Consider the following 25,326-nt stretch of genomic DNA (forward strand, 5'->3'; position numbering starts at 1 on the left):
GAAAACATCTGTGACACGACTACTTTGAAAATCATGCAGTCTGAACTCGGCATAAGGTAACAACAAACTCATACAGAAACTCATATCATTACTAGATACTGATGACAAGATAGACAAACGACGCAGTAACAAACAGAGGTGGAATCGTTGAATATATAGTCCAGGTAATCAACAGAGATTGGAGACAGCTGTGGTTGAAATCAGTGTAGATGACAGACCGGGTGTGTGCGCGAAAGAATGTATGGAAATGTAGTTCCACTCAGTGTCCATTGAACTACAGCGCCCTCAGGTGGTCACTGACAGTCGTGACACACGGAGAATAGTGATGGGAAGTTCGGATCATTTTACTGACTCGGATCTTTGAGTCTCGTTCATCGAGATGAACGAATCTTTTTTCAAGTCATTTCGTTCATTTTGTTCAATTTGCCAAAATATTATTAAAATGTTATGAATTGCTTCCGAACACATCTACAACTAGCCCAAAAGGTTGATCCCAAGACAAATAAGTCATAAATAGAAAACTATAAGAAGGAGAAAATAATAATTCAATGTTCGCCTGCTCTTTTGTCTATGAAGGTGTTGTTGTCTCTTTGCTCAGCTCACCTCTTCATGTCTTCAAATGTCAGTGGTTTCGTTCACGTTACACTGACAGTCACATATAATCTTAACCAATGTACACAGTCGATAGGAGCCATGATAATTAGTTCACTTTTCAATTCAATTCTTTTTCCGGCTCTAAACGCGTATGATTGGCCCGTGAGGAACGAATGACTCAAACCAGATAGAGTACTTAAGAGATGATCGGTTCAATTCTTTTTCCGGCTCTAAACGCATATGATTGGCTTCTGCCTTTCCGCGATGAACGACTCAAAAGACTTGAAATGAATGATACCACCTGCACAAAATGTGGGCACGCGCGTATGAATGAATCACTCCCTGAGAGGACTCGTAGTTCCTGAGTCATATTGAAGATTCGTTCAAAATGAACGAATCTTTCATGAACGACCCATCACTAAGAGAACACTTTTGAACTGTCTTTATTATACATATTTAGTGCACTAAAGTAGTCACAAAAACTACCTGTACTAACCCCAAACATAATCCTCATCCTATTTAGTAATCATACTTAATAATAACTACTGGTAATGACAGGGAAATGCAGCATTTATTGGTTTGTAGTGGCTGTAGTCTATAAGACTATAAAGTGAGTCTATATCAAGGTTAAAATAGTTTTGGATTTTCCATTTAGCTTGTTTGGACTTTTTGTACTCTAATTCAATTAGTTTTATTTAGTTTTTAGAGATAGATTTACTAGTATTTGTTAGTTTTTATTTATATCTTGACATTTCTTAGTTTTAGTTTAGTTTGTATTCGTTTCAGTGTAAGTTGTTACTAAAAGCTCAACCAAAGATACCTTTTTTTTATTAAACGACAATGGAAAGCCAATCAGATTGCTTTATGCAAATACCCCAGCTCAGACAGTAGCCAAATGCGGATGAATTTTATTGGCTGACGCTGCTATGAAAATCATGTCAACTTCAGACACGGCCTCGGTCAAGCATTGACGCTAAAGCCCTGTGTAAATGCACGTTAACTGATTTATTTTATCTTTGCCGTGATGACAGTACATAAGATTTTACTAGATATTTTCAAGATACTAGTATTCAGCTTAAAGGTAATTAGAAAAGTCATCGTATGTAGAAGAACATCAGTGAGGTCAGGCACTGATAGACAAGAAGTTCTGGCTCACAATCAATGCTCTAAATCAGGGGTTCTCAACCTTTCTCACTCCGAGACCCACCTTTTCTCCAAACATTTTTTGAAGGCCCAAACTGATTGTCAGTTAAAAGACTTATTTTAAAGCTTAATTTATTAGCAAAACATTCAAAGCTCCTGAATTCTTCACATCATTAAAATAAGAGAATTTGGGCCCTTTATTCAGTAAAAGAACCTGACAGGACTAAGATGGCAAAAAAACTGCTGCTTCTTTGAATTAGACAGACTTCTATTCATCTATCGATTTATATCCATGAAAATAAACAACCTAACCCAAAATGCAAAATACAGTAAAAACACTCTAAATCTGTTGAAACACATTGATAAGAAGGCGGTTTGATTTGTAGCTGGACATTATTGGAACACCACCGAGTCTCGCTAGATCCTCCTGGACGGGTGGGTGTCTGTTAAAAAAACACTCGCAGGGCATTCATTTGGACAACTATGAGCAGGGCCGGCGTGTCCATAGAGGCGACCTAGGCAGCCGCGAACCAGTCACTTTCGTTTTCACTTTCGGGTTGACGGCAGTGTGATCATCGTTTACCTAGAGTGCCAATTCAGCTTGCTCCGGCCCTGACTATAAGGGTATTTTTAAGTGTTCACACAAAGAGAGCGCACATAGTTTGTGAGTCAGTGGACTTGTGCCACACAGTACGAGATGATTATTTTAACTCTAATCATTGTTACCTTAACATTTGCGTGACTGTTTGCTTTATACAACTAAGAGCGTAGTCCGAATTAGCCTGTTCAATCACAGATGGGATATGCCATTACTATCATTTTATTATGACATATTTAGCATGAAATCAAATATTTTAAGTATAATATTTAAGTTAATTTCAAGCTTGAATCGCAGTATCGCTGAGGCCCACCGGTTGAGAATCCCTGCTCTAAATTATCCTAAAGATATTTATTCGGGTTGAGTTCAGGATTTTGGTCAGGCCAGACCAGTACTTCCACACCTAACTCCTCATTCATGTCTTTATGAAGCTTGTTTTGTGCACCGGTCTTGTTCAAGAGGAATCATCATCCCCAAACCTTTCCCACAAAGTTTGAAGCATATAATAGTTCTATATTACGGTTGTATTATTTAGCAAAGGAACAACCCATGAAAACTAGCTTTTGGGTCATTTGCATAGATTTGCATTTTTGAGGGATGTTGATTAATTCATTGTGCAAACAATGCTATTAAATAAACAAGTAAACAAACAAGTACATTAAAAGTTCATCAAAGCAATCTCTGATGGTGACTTGATAAAGTCTGACCAGCCCGTTTAAATTAGCTTTGAAAGCACTTTATATTGCCATTGCGTCTGAAATGTGCTATAAACAGAAAATAAACTTGCCTTGCCTATATGTCACTCAGTATAATGTCTAAGCGGATGAAAGCCAAAGGTTGAGAAAAGAAAAGCATCTGCATTTTAGGAGAAGGGCTCAAACTGACCTGTGCTGTCTGAAGGAAAGGCCCATGTGCTGCTTCATCTGCTGCAGGCCGTGGTAGTCTGTATAGATGAGGTCAAAAGGCAGCGGGCCAATCAGAGGACAGCTCCCTCTTCCTGGAGGCACACCAAGTGAGCTGCAAAGAAAAACAACAAGCTTTGACAAACTGGAAAACGTGGAGAGAGGTTCAGGTGAAAATGTGAAGGCTCTCCTCAACATTGCTGGAATAGTTCAGGCTTTCAGATTTTTCATTTAAACAGTAGGATTCCTGCCAACTGTTATGCAAAACAGATATTTGAGCGGCTCTTTGGATTTCATTTACATTTTGTGCATTAGGAATGTCCTTGATTATTCTTTTTGTAGGATGGCATGCAGTTTAGTGTACTCAAAAAGATACACTTTCATAACACTTTTATTGAAATAGGTTTGAATAAAAAGATTTTACATTATGCAATTTAATAAGCTTCCATTGTGCTTTTAAAGGGTCATGAAACCCCCCACTTTCGGTCACGTCTACCTCAGAATTCGTTCAAAAGATGCATGATAATGGGCCTGGAGCTCCGCGAGCAGAAAGCAGGAGTGGGCGTGGCCAGCAGAGCAGAAGAGAAAGAGGGGAGCGAACAACTGTTGTCAGCTCACAAAACGAGACCCATGATTTTATAGTTTACAAAGTTGAAATACAAAGAAATAAACGGGAATTTAATGCCCTGCTACATTTGTTATTTCATATACACATGACCACAATTGGTAAAGATAATCATGTTTATATAAACATTATAAATGAGGACTTTTCCCTCAATCCCCGGGTCTGAATGCAGACTCAGTGCAGTCTCTTGCCCTGTCTATTTTAACCATTAGCCCTGTTGGTAATCTGGAGGATTTAGGCGAACAAAAAGGCAAGGCAATGTGTCTAAATGTGAGCGAACTCCTGATAAAAGACAGCGTCCGCCATTCTCCAATTCTCATACTGCTCTCCTGACAAAAATGCTTGCAGCACACACACAGCTTTGCTGTATTAGCCTTGACAGCATCGCGGGGAAAACATTCAACAAACCCAGTGGATCATGGAAACAAACACATACAACCCTTTATGAACACCTAAATACTGTGTGCCGTTTGTGTGTGGATGCGCCTCACCCAATCATCAATGTAGGTCTGTCTTGCATTCGGAAAGCATGTGCAGTCATGAATAATTAAGAAGCCGGCTCTTCTCATAGGATAAGAAAACTCCGCTATGAATAATAATGAGAAACCGACGTGTCATCTTTGCCTTTGCAAATCTATGCTACGTCACCGATCCCGCCCCAAAAATCATTTTAAACCCAGAAGCTGAAATTAGCTGACAAAAACTCCAAATTATCCAGTTTTTTTCAATTACAGCTAACAGGTGCTAGCATTGTCTTAACTGATGCTCAACACACACAAATCTGTTAAAATAGTAGTACTCCAGGGTTTTGTGAACCTTTAAAAATGTCTTAGTGGGGTCAGGTACTGATGTTGGGAAAAAAAAAAAAGTTCTGGCTCACAATCTCTGCTGTAACTTATCCCAGAGGTATTCAATTGGATTCGGCTCAGGACTCTGTGCAGGCCAGTCTATTTTCCCCCATACACTGTAAAAAATGCAGCACTCCACACGGTTCATTTATGTTGTTCCAACACAAAATGATTAAGTTAACACTTTTAACCCATTTATGTGGATTGAATATAAAAAAATGATTGTCCCAATGAAATCTCAAGAATTGTGTTGTTTCAGCTCATTTTAAATAAGTAGTTTGAACGAGCACAAGCAAACATTTTTTGAGTGTACCAGACTTCTTATGCATGTCTTTATGAACTTGTTTTGTTGTGATATATTAAAGAGGAATCCTCATCCTTAAACTTTTCCTACAAGTACAAAGCATAAAACTGTCCAAAATGCATGACGATATTTGCATTAAGAAATATTTTCATTGGATCTAAGAGATCAAGACCAATGCCTGAATAATACACCCCTAACATAATCCCCCTCCACAAAATTTTACACTTGGTACTTTGCAGTCAGGCAAGTACTGTTCTCCTGACAACCGCCAAACAGACCAAACACAATGCTTTGCCGTGTTTATGACCCTTGCCTTGTTTGCTTGTTTTAGGTTGTTTGCTGCCTGCCTTGAGACTATCTGCCTGTTATTTTGACAACGACTCTGGATTGCCCGTATACCTCGTATACCATTGCTTGCCTGGCCATCCTGTTAATAAAACCCTGCATTTGGATCCCCACCTCCGTTGTCAGCGTCACTGTCAAGATCACCAGCGAGATCTAACCACCAGATGTCGCTGGTAAACACTCACACACACACAGGACTACAAATTCGCCTTCTTCTGGACTACATATGCGTACATGCACTTCTCCCAGACACTCACGCCTGCTCACTCATCTAGCTTGATCACATTCGCACACCTGAGGACTTTCAAAGACTGATCAACACACACTATTTAAGCCACACATTCACCCATTCAGTCTTGTTCACTGTTTAGATGACATTGCAACGTGTTAATCCTGTCTTGTTTTCCTGTGTTTTTCGACTTAGCTTTGTACTCTTGTTCGCCCTGCCTGTCTTTTTGACCTCTCGCCTGTGTACTGATTATGATTCTGGCCTGCCTGAATATATCTGTTCATACCTGTTGACCATTGCTTACCTGACAACGATTAAAACCAGCATTTGGATCCTACCTTCTGTTGTGTGTGTCATCTCCCCGTGGTTACAATCACATTCGTTACAGATAATCTAGAACACACACATGCACACACAGTTGTTTTTTGTGAATTGTGGGGACATTCCATAGGTTTCCGTTATTTTTATATGCACAAATTTTATTTTCTGTAGCCCTACCACAGTCCTCCACAATAATCCCACACCGCTTACAGGAAATTGTGAGCACTTTTCTAGAAAAACACACAATCTGTGTGATTTATAAGCCTTTGTCATGAGCAATGTCCTTATAATTCACCATGTCATTGTATTACTTGTGTCATGCCAATGTAATTATACACATTGTTGACGTGAAATGTCACAAAAACACACGTGCACACACATTCTAACATGGACGCATGCACACACTCACACACACACACACAGGTGAATGTGAGCAGCTCCTCTTATTCTCTCTCTCTCTCTCTCTCTCTCTCTCTCTCTCGCTGATGCAGTCGCTCAAAGACTGAATATAAGATCAACAAGAAAAGTTCATTTATTGCTCAAAAACCTAAGAGAGACACTGAGTCAAGAAGACTGGAACTTTTTATCATTACGAACAGTGCCAAATATAATGGATTCGTTTCCAAGTTTGGTCCTACAACAAAATCCTTCAGGAATGGAGAGTTTAAAGACTTCAAGAGACATTATTTTTGATTCAATGGGAGGCAAGATTCTGTATAAGATTTGTGTAAAAGTGATAAACAAAGCAAAATTACAATGTGTTGATACACCATGGAGAGAACATTTACATGTTGATAGTGATGTTATGCCTGTTTGGAGTTCAGTTTACAAACCACCATTGACTAAAAATGTTGGAGATCTTCAGTGGAGGGTGTTAAAGGGTATTATTGCAGTCAATGCTTTTATTTCAATACTGAATCCAACTGTGCCTGACAAATGTCCTTTTTTGTGATGAAAGAGAGACAATTTTTCATTGTTTTATGCATTGTGAAAGACGGGGGTCTTTATTCAATTTATTGAAGGTTATTTTCCTTTCCGTTGATGAGATGTTTACAAAAACTGTGTTTGTGTTTGGTTTTAAATATGGAAAGAAAGAAAAAGGAAAAGGGCGTCTGGTAAATTTTGTATTAGGACAAGCAAAAATGGCCATATACATGAGTAGGAGGCACAAGATTTTGTATGAGACCAATCATAAAGTTGAACTGATTTTTAAAGGGCTTATCAGAGCAAGAATAAGGCATGATTTTAATTTTTATTTGTTACTGAACGAGTTGGACAAGTTTGAAGACATGTGGAGTATAAAAAATATGTTGTGTTGGGTTGAAAATAATGTATTGATTTTTGAAGAAAATATAGTGTGATTTTAAAATGTGTTTCTCTCTCTCTCTGCAGGAGATCATTTGTCAGTAGGGAGAATTTTGCTGGGATTCTCCTCCAGGGAAACTGGATCTGCCAAATCCGAAGCGGCTGCTGTTTGTGAGCAGATGCTTCAGCAGAGAATGTGTAAGACACCACAGACCCGCTGCTAAACTGGCGTCTGATATTTCGTTATGAATTCTGGAACGTTCTCTCACACCCACATCTCTCATCTACAGAAAATGGCAAAAGAGCAGTAAAAGCATCACAATTTCACATATGTTGTGCTCTGTCAAAATGAATTTCTGAATACCAAAGGTTTTTTGATCTCATTCGGATGTGAAATGTCAAAACGTGTGCACGTTTAATGATAACGCACAGGGTTTAATAGACAATACTGGAGAGACCTTTTTCTTAACCGTAGCTTTGTTCATTTGTGTAAATCCTCAGGCATTGGTAAAGGTTTTATTTATTTAAATACAGTCTGCAAACCTTACTTAAACTTTATATAAATCTCATCTCTGTTAGTGAGGTGGTTTCATACATAAACCTGGCTACTGGGTCTAAATATACTAAAACATGCAAGTCTAAAATACAAATTCTGAGCAGCATGGGCAATGATCTTGATGGCCATTAATACTGCAATACTTCTGTTTACTTCAGGAAAATACCTTTACTGTGAGTATATAAATTATCTTAAATATGTTCGTTACTTGCATAGAAATTATTTGGTGGCTGCAGTTCGCTGAATGTCCACCGGTGTCACTAATACCAAGAGTTCTAGATTGTGGATGCTACACAGTGACCGCATGTTGTATACAGTTTCATCTACACAGTGCTGGTGATAACAGGGCTCTTTGAGATACAAATGTGTCAGTCATTGCCTTGGTGGCACGAGAGTAAAGTAAAAGTAAAGTGGATGATGACCAGACATTTCTGTTCTTGGGACTCCTTTTTTAATCCTAAATATATGATTGTATTTGTATAATTATACTTAATTTGTCTGGCAAAAAGCAGATCATTACTAATAAAGGTTAATATGCTAATTCATGCGAACTTCAAACTAAAACAAGCTAACTCATGCTAAGAAGTATCTATCTATCTATCTATCTATCTATCTATCTATCTATCTATCTATCTATCTATCTATCTATCTATCTATCTATCTATCTATCCTTCCATCCTTCCATCCATCCATCCATCCATCCATCCATCCATCCATCCATCCATCCATCCATCCATCCATCCATCCATCCATTATCTATCTATCTATCTATCTATCTATCTATCTATCTATCTATCTATCTATCTATCTATCTATCTATCTATCTATCTATCTATCTATCTATCTATCTATCTATCTATCTATCTATCTATCTATCATACTTTTTCTACTGTTTCAGACTAAACAAACTGCTTCCAACAGGTTTTCTCATACCAGCCTCAAAGTTTGTCTTGATGAACTTTAGTGTCTTGTACAACTAACTACCCTAGCAACTACTTAAGACTTACATTAGCTGGCCACTTTATTAGGTACACCTTACTCCAGGTTGGACCCCCTTTGCCTTGAGAACTGCCTAAATCCTTCGTGGCATAGATTCAACAAGGCACTGGAAACATTTCTCAGAGATCTGCTCCATATTGACATGATAGCATCATGCAGTCGCTGCAGATTTGTCGAAATCTCCCGTTCCACCACATCCAAACGGTGCTCTATTGGATTGAGAACTGGTGACTGTTGAGGCCATTTGAGTACCGTGAACTCATTGTCATGTTCAAGAAACCAGTCTGGGACGATTGGCACTTTATGACATGGTGCGTTATCTTGCTGGAAGTAGCCATCAGAAGATGGAGACACTGTGCTCATAAAGTGATGGACATGGTCAGCAACAATACTGTGTTGACACAATGCTTAATTGGTACTAATGGGCCAAAAGTGTGCAAATAAAATATCCCCCACACCATTACACCACCACCACCAGCCTAAACCGTTGATATAAGGCAGGATGGATCCATGCTTTCATGTTGTTGATGCCAAGTTCTGACCCTACTATACAAATGTTGCAGCAGAAATGGAGACTCATCAGACAAGACAATGTTTTTTCCAGTCTTCTGTTGTCAAATTTTGGTGAACCTGTGTGAATTGTAGCCTCAGCTTCCTGTTCTTAGCTGACAGGAGCAGCACCCGGTGTGGTCTTCTGCTGCTAGCCAATCTGCCTCATGGTTGGACGTGTTGTGCGTTCAGAGATGCTCTTCTGCAGACCTCGGTTGTAACGAGTGCTTATTTGAGTTACTGTTGCCTTTATATCAGCTGGAACCAGTCTGGCCATTCTCCTCTGGCATCAACAAGGCATTTGCGCCCACAGAACTGCGGCTCACTGGATATCTCCTCTTTTTCAGACCATTCTCTGTAAACCCTAGGGATAATTGTGCATGAAAATCCCAGTAGATCAGCAGTTTCTGAAATACTCAGACCAGCCCGTCTGGCACCATCAACCACACCATGTTCAAAGTCACTTAAATCACCTTTCTTCCCCATTCTGATGCATGGTTTGAACTGCAGCTGATCGTCTTGACCATGTCTACATGACTAAATGCATTGATTAGAAATTTGAGTTAACAAGCAGTTGGACAGGTGTACCTAATAAAGTGGCCGGTGAGTGTATATCTTTGCCTGCAGAGAATTGTATTGACATGAGAGTATTTTTAATCAAATAACAAAGCAAAATAGCAAAGTCAGAATATTATAGTTATATGGGATTTATATTAACAAAATGATTAAGACTAACCTACCGAATTCCATAGGGATGTAAATATACATATACACAAAAACACTAAACCTGTCTATAAACGTATTCCTTCCTTAAACCAACTCATACCTGAAAACTCAAACTGTATTTCTGAGAGAAATCCTGTGCTGGACCAAGGCTGTTGAGAGAAAGAGTGTGTGGTCAGTGTGATGCCGTCTACTGTCTCGTCAGTGTGTGTGTTCGCCATTCCTGCTGTCTGCACCGCTCTTTGTTTTTCTCTGTACTGCATCTGTCTCTGATTCATGGGGGGATGCAGATATTGTGCACACAGGCTGCGTTTACGCCTGGATTAACACGTCACTGCTAAATACAGATGTAAATAGAGGCCAGGATGTTTGTGAGACCTCAAACCACATTTAAAGGTCAGTAATCCATCACATTGTGCTTTCAGCCTGCAATCTAGAGTGTCCAGGTACTGTTGGTTTTAATTGAACTGCTCAAAAGGGGGATATACGAGCCTCTTTTCAACTATCATGCTGAACGGTTCAAAGAACAGACAGTCAGGTATGGTGGTTCTAGTTATATTTACATGTGAGCCTGGTATGTTGCAACATGATTACAAACTGTTCTTGGCTCAGAGTTCGAGAACTGGTTAGACAGCAATAATCAGCCATGACAGCCTGATCTCACGAGAAAACGTAAGTATTTTACGTTTTGCCAGTTTAGTGGCTAATTCAAACGAGTTCAGTCGTACGAAATGGTACGACTTTAAAAAGGAGGCGTGGCACCTAACCCCACCCCTAACCCCAAACGTCATCTCCCAGCCTGACCAGCTAAGAATGGCCAAAACCCCTCTAAAACCAGGCTGGTCGACCAGCTAAAACCAGCCAACCACCCTAGGCTGGTTTAAGCTGGATTTTTCTGCAGGATTATCACCCCCTTTTGTTTAAAAAAAAATAAAAAATAAAAAAATAAAAAAAAGACTAGCTAACATTTAAAAAAACATATAACAGCTTGAAAATTTCTGAGGCTAAAAACTGAAATTTCCCAATTTGGAGCTGTCACAGGTTTCTAGGCTTTCTTTGTGAAGCGGGTGAACTAAAACCGCCTCTCTCTCTCAAAAAAAAAAAGAAAGAGAAATGGCTGTGAGCTGTGTGTCTCTACAGGTCACTGGAGCTCAGCAAATGTGACAACTGACAGACACGTAAGCTGTCACGGCGAACGGCACGCAGAAATACGACATGAAAACATCACAACCATACTCCATTTACAACTAACATGCGGAGATGACATCTACAAAACAGTGGAAAACATGACACGCAACAACACTAACTCAAGCAAACCCAGACGAATAGAAAAAATCACAACTGCCATCTCCAAAACTGCAGGGAGACAGAGAGTAAATGTAGACTTCTGCTTAATGCCATCTCTTCCCTCCATTTTTCCAACTGATTATTAAGCGGAAATCAAACAAAAACTGCAGTGTGGGACTTTTTAAGACATTAAACGGCAGAAAAGTTTGCAGAGACAAACTTTGCCAGCTTCAGAACGCCTTTCGACTTGTTTAAAATAGACGTAGATAGAAGGAAAGAAACTCAATGTTTACTATGCTCCAATAATGTCTAAACATGTTGCTAACACGTTTAATCATGATTAGCGCATGGTGAGAATGAATTAGCAAGTTGTTAGCATGTGACATACAAAAACAACAGCTAAAGTTTTACAGTTTACCATCCTTCCAGCAATAAATAAATTACCATGACATAACATAATTAAAATGTTTTAGCATGTTACTATGCTGCAATATTGTTTAAACTCCATGTTGCTAACACGTTTAATCATGATTAGCGCACGGCGAGAATGAATTTGCAAGTTGTTCCCTACAAAAAAATAATAAAATCCAGCTTAAACCAGCCTAGTCTGGTTGGCTGGTTTTAGCTGGTGGACCAGCCTGGTTTTAGAGGGGTTTTGGCCATTTTAAGGCAAGTTTCCAGCCATTTCCAGCCAGGTCTTAGCTGGTCATGCTGAGAGATGACCAGCTAAAACCAGCGTGACCAGGCTAGCCAGGCTGGGAGTCCAGCCAAAACCAGCTATGTCCAGCTTAAACCCCTGGAAACCAGCCTGGAAATGGCCAAAACCCCTCTAAACCCAGGCTGGTCAACCAGTTAAGATCAGCCAACCAGCTTAGGCTGGTTTAAGCTGGATTTTTCAGCAGGGTTAGCATGTAACATGCAACAATAATAGCTACCCCTGCTGAAAAATCCAGCTTAAACCAGCCTAGGCTGGTTGGCTGGTTTTAGCTGGTTGACCAGGCTGGTTTTAGAGGGGTTTTGGCCATTTCCAGGCTGGTTTCCAGCTATTTCCAGCCTGGTCTTATCTGGTCAGGCTGGAAAATGACCAGCCAAATCCAGCTATAACCAGCTTGACCAGCCTAATTTAAGCTGGATATAGCTGGTTTTGGCTGGACTCCCAGCCTGGCTAAGCTGGTCAAACTGGTTTTAGCTGGTCATCTCCCAGCCTGACCAGCTAAGACCAGGCTGGAAATGGCTGGATATATATATTAGCTAGTGATATATGGCTAACTAAATGAGCTGAGGAGTGATACAGTGCAATCTCCTTCTGATCATGCACACTCACATACACTCACACACCATAAAACAAGCCTTTACACGCATGTCGCGAACAGATAAGTACAGCCTGCTTTTCCATTTATTTATGATAGATTTATCGTTCTGCAGTGTTTTTTTCTTCAGGGAAAAACAGATATGCCCTTGCTAAACAGTAGCTAAATAATACAATATATAGGACGGCTTGTTCTGCAGACTTCTAACTAAGCCATTACAGGAGTTCCAGTGTAAATCTGAAAAGCTGAAAAATGCTTCAGGTGAAGTCCTAAAACTAAACACACATCAATTTATCTAGCTCGCCAACATTACACTCAAGTTATTATGAGTATTATTACACTAGCCAACCCATATGAAGTCAGACATGCAATACAATCTAAATAAAGCTTGATGTAGATGTAATCTGGGGGTTAAATTCCTTTATGTCCAAACTAAGACACAGCACGAACATCAACGCCTCCTGATTCAAAGACAAAACTGACAAAATAAAGTGAAGTTGGTGAAGGGAAAAGATCCTGCAGCATTTGAGAACAGATGACGTTGGTTCACTTCTGCAGCGACATTCAGAGACTTTTAATAGTGAGTTAATTGTCCAAAAAATTAAATCAGAGAGGAACTCGCTTCAGCTATGGAAATGGAAATCGTGACAAAACAGCTGAGCAGTGACTGTCCACTCCCATGAAGCATTGCACATAAATCAAGCTGCTCTCCCTCCCTATGCTTTACATTTGAATATTTGGCAACGTGCTTGGTGATTTTTATTCTAAACGGCTCACTGTATCAAGCTGGTGTCTTAAACTAAAACTCAACTAATTGTCAGGTTTAACCTGAACCTGTTTTAACACATTTAATGCTGTTTTTATCACGTTTATTCTTTGCTTTTATTTTCTTATACTTGTATTTTATATGTCTTTTATTCTTGTTTATGTAAAGCACTTTAAATTAGCATTGTGTATGAAAGTGCTATATAAATAAACTTGCCTTGCCTTTTTTAATATTTTATTAATCTTTAACTCTTTTTTAGTCTCTGATTTTCAATAAGGTTTAGGTCAGGACTCTGGGCCGTGATTTCATTCTCTGTTTTCCACTTTTATTCTTTTTTTATTTTCTTATCCTTGTATTTTATATTTAATTATGCTTGTTTATGTAAAGCCCTAAATTAGCATTGTGTATGAAGTGTGCTTTATAAATAAACTTGCCTTGCCTTGTTTAGTCTTTTATTTTCCTTTTTTTTAGTTTATTATGTAGCTTGTTTAAAAAAAAAAGACACTCTACTTTATGAAGAAAACTTTATATATATAAAACACATGAATCTAAATAACATTATCAGTCTCACACAAGATCTAACTTGTCTCTCACAGGACATCACTGGCCTCTCACTCTTTTTTAGTCTCTGATTTTCAATAAGGTTTAGGTCAGGACTCTGGGCTGTGATTTTATTCTCTGTGTTTTCCACTTTTATTCTTTGTTTTTGTTTTCTTAAACTTGTATTTTATATTTCTGTTTATGTAAAGAACTTTGAATTAGCATTGTGTATGAAAGTGCTTTACGAATAAACTTGCCTTGCCTTTTTTAATCTTTTATTGTCTTTTATTAATCTTTTAACTGTTCTTTAGTCTCTGATTTTCAATAAAGTTTAGGTCAGGACTCTGTGCTGTGATATCATTTTCTGTGTTTTCCACTTTTATTATTATTTTTTTTTATACTTGTATTTTTGTTTATGTTATTCTTGTTTATGTAAAGCACTTTACATTAGCATTGTGTAAGAAAGTGCTATATAAATAAACCTGCCTTGCCTTTTTAAATATTTTATTAATCTTTTAACTCTTTTTTAGTCTCTGATTTTCAATAAGGTTTAGGTCAGGACTCTGGGCCGTGATTTCATTATCTGTTTTCCACTTTTATTCTTTTTTTATTTTCTTATCCTTGTATTTTATATTTAATTATGCTTGTTTATGTAAAGCCCTAAATTAGCATTGTGTATGTAGTGTGCTTTATAAATAAACTTGCCTTGCCTTGTTTAGTCTTTTATTTTCCTTTTTTTTTAGTTTATTATGTAGCTCGTTTAAAAAAAAAGACACTCTACTTAATGAAGAAAACTTTATACATATAAAACACATGAATCTAAATAACATTATCAGTCTCACACAAGATCTAACTTGTCTCTCACAGGACATCACTGGCCTCTCACTCTTTTTTAGTCTCTGATTTTCAATAAGGTTTAGGTCAGGACTCTGGACTGTGATTTAATTCTCTGTGTTTTCCACTTTTATCCTTTGTTTTTGTTTTCTTATACTTGTATTTTGTATTTATGTTTATGTAAAGCACTTTACATTAGCATTGTGTATAAAAGTGCTATACGAATAAACTTGCCTTGCCTTTTTTAAGCTTTTATTGTCTTTTATTAATCTTTTAACTGTTCTTTAGTCTCTGATTTTCAATAAAGTTTAGGTCAGGACTCTGGACTGTGATTTAATTCTCTGTGCTTTCCACTTTTATTCTTTGTTTTTGTTTTCTTATACTTGTATTTTATATTTATGTTTATGTAAAGCACTTTACATTAGCATTGTGTATGAAATGTGCTATATAAGAAAACTTGCCTTGCCGTTTTTGTCTTTTATCGTCTATTTTTGTTGAGTCTACTGAAAATGTGGCTTCATTTAAAAAAAAAACAAGACACTTTATAATTTATAAAGAAACATCTATACATACAGCATAAAATTCATGAATCTAAGTAAGACATTACAAGGCTAATACGAGATATAACTTGTTTCTCCCAGAGCATCACTGGTCTCTCTCACTCTTTAGTCTCTGATTTTCAATAAAGTTTAGGTCAGGACTCTGGGCTGTGGTTTCATTCTCTCATTGTTTTCCGCTTTAAGGAACTGTTTTACCCATTCTACTCTTTTAAATGTGTGTTTCCCCTCATGTTAGTAGTGACTGTCCACTCCCAAGAAGCATTGCACATAAATCAAGCTGCTCTCCCTCTTTGTGCTTTACATTTTAATATTTGGCAACGTGTTTGTTGATTTTTATTCTAAACGGCTCACTGAATCAAGCTGATATCTTTAAAACTCAACTAATTATCAGGTTTAACCTGAACCTGTTTTAACACATTTAATGCTGTTTTTATCACTTTTATTCTTTGTTTTTATTTTCTTATACTTGTATTTTATATTGCTTTTATTTTTGTTTATGTAAATCACTTTAAATTAGCATTGTGTATGAAAGTGCTATATAAATAAACTTGCCTTGCCTTTTTTAATCTTTTATTGTGTTTTATTAATCTTTTAACTCAATTTTCAATAAGGTTTAGGTCAGGATTCTGTGATTTCATTCTCTGTGTTTTCCAATTTTATTCTTTTTTTCTTTTTTTTATACATGTATTTTTGTTTATGTTATTCTTGTTTATGTAAAGCACTTTACATTAGCATTGTGTATGAAATGTGCTATATAAGAAAACTTGCCTTGCCGTTTTTTTTTTTTTTTACTGTCTATTTTTGATGAGGCTACTGAAAATGTGGCTTCGTTTCAAAATAACCGAGACACTTTATACTTTATAAAGAAACATCTGAAAGTACTATATAAATAAACTTGCCTTGCCTTTTTAATCTTTTATTGTCTTTTATTAATCTTTTAACTCTTTTTTTTAGTCTCTGATTTTCAATAAGGTTTAGGTCAGGACTCTGGGCTGTGATTTTATACTCTGTGTTTTCCACTTTTATTCTTTGTTTTTGTTTTCTTATACTTGTATTTTATATTTCTGTTTATGTAAAGCACTTTGAATTAGCATTGTGTATGAAATGTGAAAACTTGCCTTGCCATTTTTGTCTTTTATTGTCTATTTTTGTTAGGACTACTGAAAATGTGGCTTCATTTCAAAATAACCAAGAAACTTTATACTATATAAAGAAAGCTTTAATGATATAAAACACATGAATCTAAATAAGACATTATCAGTCTCACACAAGATTAAACTTGTCCCTCACAGGACATCACTGGCCTCTCACGCTTCTTTAGTCTCTGATTTTCAATAAGGTTTAGGTCAGGACTCTGGGCTGTGATTTTATTCTCTGTGTTTTCCACTTTTATTTATTTTGTTTATTGTCTTTTACTAGTATTTTATGTTTCTTTTGTTGTTGTGCTATATAAATAAACTTGCCTTTTTAATCTTTTATTGTCCTTTTTTGTTGAGTCTATTTGAAATGTAGCTTTCCATTAAGATTTTTTATGCACATAAGATCATGTGGACATAAACACAGCTCATTTTTTCAAGTAGCTCAAGTTTTTAATACTTTACTTTAGAATATATGTAAATCATGGAAGATTTAGCAACATTGGACAAACAAAGCTTTCCGGTCGACAATCATCTACCAATTAGAAATAAATGTTTTAAGAAGCTCCAGCACACAGTCAGTTTTGGTGGAGTGTGCACGAGTTGGTCAGTGACGGGACTGTCAGCGGCCTGCGGGTGTGCAGACTCAAACTATTGCATTAATTCATTTCCCAACTCCTTTCTGTCTCGTAGTCTATTAAACGGCATGAGACAGCAGCACTTTTGATGCCCGCTAAATTAGCCCACATCTGAGCATCTCCGCCAGTCGCCACACTGTTTGGGTTCAGCCGTCACAGAAGTGGACCCATTAAAAATAAAAAAAAACGCCTGCATTTCTTCCCATTCATTTCAAGCCTCGCTGCTTCAAAATGGCTTTTCAGCTGCCAACTTAGCCCAATTATAAATAAACTCTTCCTCAAAAAGCTGTTGCATCATCTGACTCTTCAACTCTTGTGTTTTCTTTTAATTCTGTATACACCGCTTGTGCTTTGGGTCAAAAAATTATCCGCCTTTACTAAAAAACCTGTAAAAAAACTCAAAAATTTAATGTCAATTTCTAAATATATTTTGCATGAATAAACCACCTCACAAATTCTGTGAATGTCTAGGTCTTCCCTCTTCAGTGTGGAGTTTTTCATCAATGTTTAAGTAGTGAGCAACACTTGTTTTTAGCCGAAGCAAGGCAAGTAAACCTCCGGGTTCATTACTATATTAGTTTATATTGGTTTCGTGGCAGACATTGTGCTCTCTCTTGCTCTCGTTAACATGCATAAATAACGGTGCTATACGGCTTTTTATGAATATTAATAGAATCTGGCCCGCTATACAAAAATGAACGTAATTCAATAAATAACCACCGGGTGTCGCTATTACATGCCTTCAATTAGGCAGCAGTTCCAGTTAAGCAGTAAAACGAACCGAACAAACTGAAAGAAACATAATTCATGATCACGTTTTGGCGAGCCATGGCACAAGCAAGAAAAAGGAAAATCCATAGTGAGTGCAGGAAATTAGAATATTTCTTCACAGTGGTCAGTGGAATATGTGTCTGTTTAATTTGCCAGGAATCAGTTGCAGTAATGAAGGAATATAATATTAAAAGACCCTGATGAAAAATCCAGCTTAAACCAGCCTAGGCTGGTTGGCTGGTTTTAGCTGGTCGAACAAGCTGGTTTTAGAGGGGTTTTGGCCACTTCCATGCTGGTTTCCAGCCATTTCCAGCCTGGTCTTAGCTGGTCAGGCTGGGAGATGAACAGCTAAAACTAGCTTGACCAGCCTAGTCAAGGTGGGAGTCCAGCCAAAACCAGCTATGTCCAGCTTAAACCAGGCTGGTCAAGCTGGTTTTAGCTGGACTTAGCTGGTCATTTTCCAGCCTGACCAGCTAAGACCAGGGTGGAAATGGCTGGAAACCAGCATGGAAATGGCCAAAACCCCTCTAAAACCAGCTTGCTCGACCAGCTAAAACCAGCCAACCAGCCAAGGCTGGATTAAGCTGGATTTTTCAGCAGGGGACATTATAAAATAAAACATCAGGCCTTCAGCTCTTACACTGGTGCCGAACGAGATCAAAAAGTAAAACAAATAGCAGCTGGCTCATCAGCTCAACAACAGCAGTTTTTTTCTATTTTTGCTAATAAAGTGCAAGAAAATTCTACGCTGGCTAGTTATGATATAGCCCAGCTAATCGCACGGCACAGGAAACCCTTCACTGAAGGAGAATTTATAAAGGATGAGTGCTGCAAGTGTAATTTGCCTGGAGAGGATTCAAGATTTTAAAAATGAAAGTCTTTCTAGAAACACAGTTGGACGATGAATTAAAATAACAAATTAAAATAATTCCATAACAAATATATATATATATATATATATATATATATATATATATATATATATATATATATATATATATATATATATATATATATGTGCGTGTCTGTGTAATGTATGTAATATATGGCCCGGGACAATTTATTATTATTTTTTGCATCTGGCCCTCGGCCCAAAAAGTTTGGACACCCCTGCTATACACTTACAGATTTAAGCCTTAGCTGGATACTTCACTTCACTTAGAGCTGTGCACACTACATGGAAGGGCATTTTTTAAAAACCCATAATATTGGCTCTTTAAAAAATGTAAGAAGTAGAAAGTATAGATATTTGTGTAAAAATGTAAGGAGTAAAAGTAAAAAGTTGTCAAAACAATTTGTAGTGGAGTAAAGTACTGGTACCAGAAAAATCTACTTAAGTACAGGAACGAAGTATTTGTACTTCGTTACTTCCCAATTAGGCATAAAGCTTTTGTTGGTCTGTCAAATGTGTGTATACATACAATAAATGTACGCAATTATTAGTGAAAGGGACCCAATGTTTAGTTTTTAGTTTTTTTCTATGTCATTTTTGACTGTAAGTCAAATTATGTGAAAATCCTACACTCAATTTCTTTAGGATTGTCTTCTTTTTTTAGAAAAAAGGCAAAGGTAATCAACCCTGGTCGCATTCTCTAAATACTATAGACTCATTTTCTATGCTGCAGTGCTGCATCACAGCAGGACGGGTCTTTAATACATCTCCGATGTGTTTTCTTTTTTTTTTTTTTGTAACAAGCGCAACAGATTACACAGATTAGAGGGCGGAGCTTTCATGAATAGACGAACAATTGTGACAGTCTGGAAATCAGGCGAAGTGTAGTGTTTCACACAGAGAGAATGAATACGCTGTAATGGAAAAGAGCAAGGCTGTATTTAGCAGACTGCAGTTTCATTAACTCGACACTGCTACAGGCTTTAATTAGACATATGCAAATCCCAATGTGAACCGGTAGAGCAATCAGAGGATTTAAAATCTGCAGTTGGTTAGCATAAAGTGTGAACAATGGTCAAATTACTACTGCATACACAAACACGCACACGCAGTAAGTAAGGGATTTAATGAATCTGGTTCTGATTAAGATTCCACTTAACATTTCTTGTTCCCCGACACATTATTTAAGGATTTCTGAGAAGTTTGGAATAATGGATTGAAGAGAATATTCCTAAAACCTTAAAACTAAATAATTCAATTATTTATTTGTTCAATTAAAATGACACGCTATGCTTTAACTCAATATTGAATAAAACTGACCAACAATTACTGGGCCTGGTTGAAGAAATACAACAATAATAATAATAATAAAATAATAATAATAATAATAATAATTATAATAATAATAAAAATAATAACAATAATAACAACATCAATAATAAAAAAATAATAATAATAACAAACAACAATAATATTTTTATTATTAACAACAACAACAACAACAATAAAAATAATGATAATAATAATAATAATAATAATAATAATAATAATGCCACTACTACGACTACTACTACTACTAATAATAAAAATAATAACAATAATAACAACATCAATAATAATAATAATAATAATAATAATAATAATAATAATAATTATAACAAACAACAATAATAATATTTTTATTATTAATTACAACAACAACAACAATAATAAAAATAATGATAATAATAATAATAATAATAATAATAATAATAATAATAATAATAATAATAATGCCACTACTACTACTACTACTACTACTACTACTACTACTACTACTACTACTACTAATAATAATAATAATAATAATAATAATAAAAATAACAATACTAACAACATCAATATTAATAATAATAATAATACTAATACTAATATTAATAATAATAATAATAACAAACAACAATAATATTTTTATTATTAATTACAACAACAACAACAACAATAATAATACAAATAATAATAATAATAATAATAATAATAATAATAATAATAAAATAATAACAATAATAACAACATCAATAATAATAATAATAATAATAATAATAATAATAATAATAATAATAATAGTAATAATAATAATAATAACAAACAACAATAATACTATTTTTATTATTAATTATAACAACAACAACAATACAAAAAATAATATTTATTATTATTTATTAATATTTATAATATTAACCTTTATATTCATGAAAGTGCAGCGCAAACTAGTCATTTGGTCAGTATTTCGGAGCATTTTACAGCTTGATACAGTGTGTCTTTGTGTGTTCAGTGTGTGTGTGCTTGAAAATATCCAGCCACTCATGAGACTCATATCTCCAAGCACGATTCAATTTCATTTTCTAGGGAGTAGTGCAAGGTTCAGTGTTAGGCCCTTTAATCTTTTCAGATGTATGCTCAGGCTCACACTGGGAGCAAGATTGGCCAAACTGGATGCGGACGCACATTTCCAGGAATCAGCTGATGTTCTGAGTACATGCTGCTGAGTACACAGTGCTAGCACACCGTTCCAATTCAACAGAGCCACACTAATCTCTCTCCTGATATGATAGAGAGCCTGAGGCGAGAATCTGTAGTGAACGTACCACTTCATTTTGACCCCGGCTCTATAAATATAGCCAAAGACTTCCATTCTAGTCTGATGTTAGTGCTTCGCATCAGAGCACTGGGGGTTGAGATTGAAAAAACGGCAGGAAAGTAATGAAGCATTGCGTGTGACCGCCGACTTGTGTCATATGGAAGAGATTTGTCTGTTAGCATTGGCTCACTGCACACAGATGAATCAGACACCTAAAGATGTGAGGGTGGCTGAAATCTTTTACTCTTCACCTTCAGTTAAATCTCTAAACAAATGAGCACTGTGGTAGAAAGAAGCCCTAAAGGTTTACTTCACAGAGTGAACAATTCACTGTAATCTTAAACCAATAAAAAACTATTTTCCTATATGTAATTTTTGTTTGTTGGCTTAAACAGATATTCAGAAGTTTCCTAATGCACTGCAGTGAGTTCTCAATTGTGGTCCACTACAGGTCTATAGTATTTAGATCAGCTGATCATAGGAAACGCAGGAAAACAAAAACATATTCAATTCTCAAAAAAAAACAGAGCATACTCTTAAAATCATTGCATCGACAGGTTGACCATCCAACCGGTCAATCAACCAACCAACCAACCAACCAACCAACTAACCAACCAACCAGGCAACTAACCAATCAGCCAATAAACCAACTAACCAAACAACCTGTTAACCAACCAGTTAACCAATCAGCCAACCAATGAGTCAAACATCTAACCAACCAACCAGTCCAACAACCAACCAAGTCAACAAACCAGTCAACCACCCAATCAGTCACCCAACCAACTAATCAACCAATCAGTCAAACATCCAATCACCCAACCAGTCGATCAACCAATAGATCAACTAACCGTTTAACCAACCAACCAACCAATCAAACAGTAACCAACCAGTCAACCAATAAGTCAACCAATGGGTCAAGCACCCAACCAACCAACCAACCAACCAGTTAACCAACCAACCGACCAACCCACCAAACAAATAACCAACCAACCAACAATTCAACAAGTCAGCAATGCAACAAACCAGTCAACAAACCAATTAATCACCCAACCAACCAATCAGTAAACCAACCAACCACCCAACCAACTAATCAATCAATAACTCAACCATTCAGCCAACCAATCTGTCAAACATCCAACCACCCAACCAGTCGATCAACCAACCAACCAACCAACCTACCAACCAACCAGTCAACCAACTAGTCAACCAGTCAACCAACTAGTCAACCAACTAGTCAACCAACCAACCAAACAACCAACCAACCAATCAGTCAACCAATAAATCAACCAATCAGTCAACCATTCAAACAACCAACCAACCAACCAACCATATATATATATATATATATATATATATATATATATATATATATATATATATATATATATATATATATATATATATATATATATATATATATATATACCATATATACGTATACATATATATATTATAATTTACACAAACAGTTTCATTTCCAGGACAGTGTGTTGACTCTCTGAATGACGTCGTGGTGCTTTATTCACTGTTTCTTGAATTTCTCGAAGAATCAAAGTCACATTCATCACGTGCTGTCAGAAAAGCCTGTCCACTGGACAATTGCAACATAGGATAACAATCCAGAAACTGACCAGGAATTCTCCAGAGCTGCCGTCTCAGTCCACTAGAGACATATACTTTGCTATTAATGTATTAATGTTCGCAGCGATATGATCTCATCTTATATGAAGACTTGTGAAGGGAATGTAATAGGCTCGGATCACATCGCTGCAGAAACCTGTTTTAACAAGTAGACCAAAGCCTCACCTGAATTGATGGCACTTTAATAATCTTCTTTTCAATTACTGCATAACCTTGATTACTTTGATAAGTTCAATGAGCAGGTGAAATATTTAACTACTGTGTGTGTGTGATTAAATATTAGTGTTTAGACTTTAATTGAAAATCAGAGCACGTCTCAGACGTGAAGAGCACAAAATGTGTGTCTAATGGTTTACAGTGCTAAGAAACAGAAGTACAATGTTAAGGACGCTGACAATTTAAATAAAAAATTAAGATGGATGGATGGATGGATGGATAGATAGATGAATAAATAAATAAACTTAGGAATGAATGAACAAAAAACAAACAAATGAATAATTCATTATATTTAATACATAATTTAGTTTAAAAGGTCTAAGATGGTTTAGTCAATCAATCAATCAATCAATCAATCAATCAATCAATTTGTATTTGATTATCTCTTATTAGTACTTAGTTATTAAATATATCATATTTAAAATAAGTTGAAAAAGTCTTCTCTATGTTAAACAGCACTTTTCATTAAAAAAAAAGGTAAATTCAACAAGAGGGCAAACAAATTGGACTTTAACTGTACTTTACACTTAGTTATTTAACATAATGAATCTGCCAAAAAATATAATCAAAAACTAAATGATAATGTTTACTGCAATGTTAAGCTAACCTGAGGTAAAAGAGAAAAGCCAACCAACTAACCAAACAACCAACCAGTTAACCATATAATCAGTCAACCAACCAACCAGTCAAGCAAGCGACCCACCAACCAATCAGTCAACCAACCAACAAAGCAATCAGTCAACCAACCAACGAGTCAAGCAAGCGACCAACCAACCAATCAGTCAACCAACTAACAAACCAATCATTCAACCATCCAAGAAAACAATCAGCCAAGCATGCAATCAACCAATAAGTCAACCAACCAACCAGTCAAGCAAGCAACCAAGCAACCAATCAGTCAACTAACCAACAAACCAATGTCAACCAACCAGTCAAGCAAGCAACCAATCAGTCAACTAACCAACAAACCAATGTCAACCAACCAGTCAAGCAAGCAACCAAGCAACCAATCAGTCAACTAACCAACAAACCAACCAACCAGTCAAGCAAGCAACCAACCAACCAATCAGTCAACTAACCAACAAACCAACCAACCAACCAGTCAAGCAAGCAACCAACCAACCAATCAGTCAACTAACCAACAAACCAATGTCAACCAACCAACCAGTCAAGCAAACAACCAACCAACCAATCAGTCAACCAACCAACAAACTAAGTAGTCAACCAACCAGCCAACCAAACAGTTAACCAACCAGCCAACAAAACAACCAACCAATGAATCAACCTATCAACCAACCAATTAGGCAACCAGCCCACCAACTAACTAACCAACTAACCAACCAATGAACTAACCTACCAATCAACCAATGAACCAACCTACCAACCAACCAACCTACCAACCAACCAATTAGGCAACCAGCCCACCAACTAACTAACCAACTAACCAACCAATGAACTAACCTACAAATCAACCAATGAACCAACCTACCAACCAACTAATTAGGCAACCAGCCCACCAACTAACTAACCAACCAACTAACCAACCAACCAGCCAAACAGTCAACCAACCAGCCAACCAGCTAACCAACCAACCAATGAACCAACCCAGCAACCAACCAATTAGGCAACCAGCCAACCAACTAACCAATCAACCAACCAACCAACCCAGCAACCAACCAACCAACCAACCAACCAAACAGTCAACCAATCAGTCAACTAACCAGTCAACCATCCAAACAACCAACCAACCAACCAATCTATTAACCAACCAGTCAACCAACCAATCATTCAAACAAGCAATCAGTCAACCAACCAGTCAACCAACCAACCAACCAACCAACCAACCAGTCAATCAATCAATCAATCAATCAATCAACCAAAACTCAAAAATAAATAAATAAAGCCATCAATTAAATGAATAAAAAAAGATAATCAAAAGCTAAATGAAGATGTCTGCTGCAATGTTAAGAGCTAACCTGAGGTAGGAAGAGAAAAGACGCTACTAAATGCATGGCATGACCTATTTAAGTGAATCAGGCCTGAAGCTTGTTATCATTTATTTATTTAATAACTG

The 25,326-nt window shown here is 36.7% G+C and overlaps 1 protein-coding gene across 3 annotated transcripts in view; it reads right to left on the reverse strand.

Moving 5' to 3' along the window:
• The window catches only part of mgat5b (alpha-1,6-mannosylglycoprotein 6-beta-N-acetylglucosaminyltransferase B), a 382,458-nt gene that overhangs the window by 205,352 nt on the left and 151,780 nt on the right, over positions 1-25,326 (reverse strand). For all 3 annotated transcript variants that reach the window (XR_015479408.1, NM_001442878.1, XM_087242002.1), the window contains 1 exon segment: positions 3,221-3,352. Coding sequence is in view for 2 of the 3 variants with exons in the window: in NM_001442878.1 (NP_001429807.1) it covers positions 3,221-3,352 (132 nt within the window). In the remaining variant the exon portion in view is untranslated.

This window comes from Danio rerio, chromosome 3 (assembly GCF_052040795.2).
Source record: "Danio rerio strain M-AB ecotype USA chromosome 3, GRCz13ab, whole genome shotgun sequence".
In the NCBI taxonomy this organism is placed as follows: domain Eukaryota; kingdom Metazoa; phylum Chordata; class Actinopteri; order Cypriniformes; family Danionidae; genus Danio; species Danio rerio.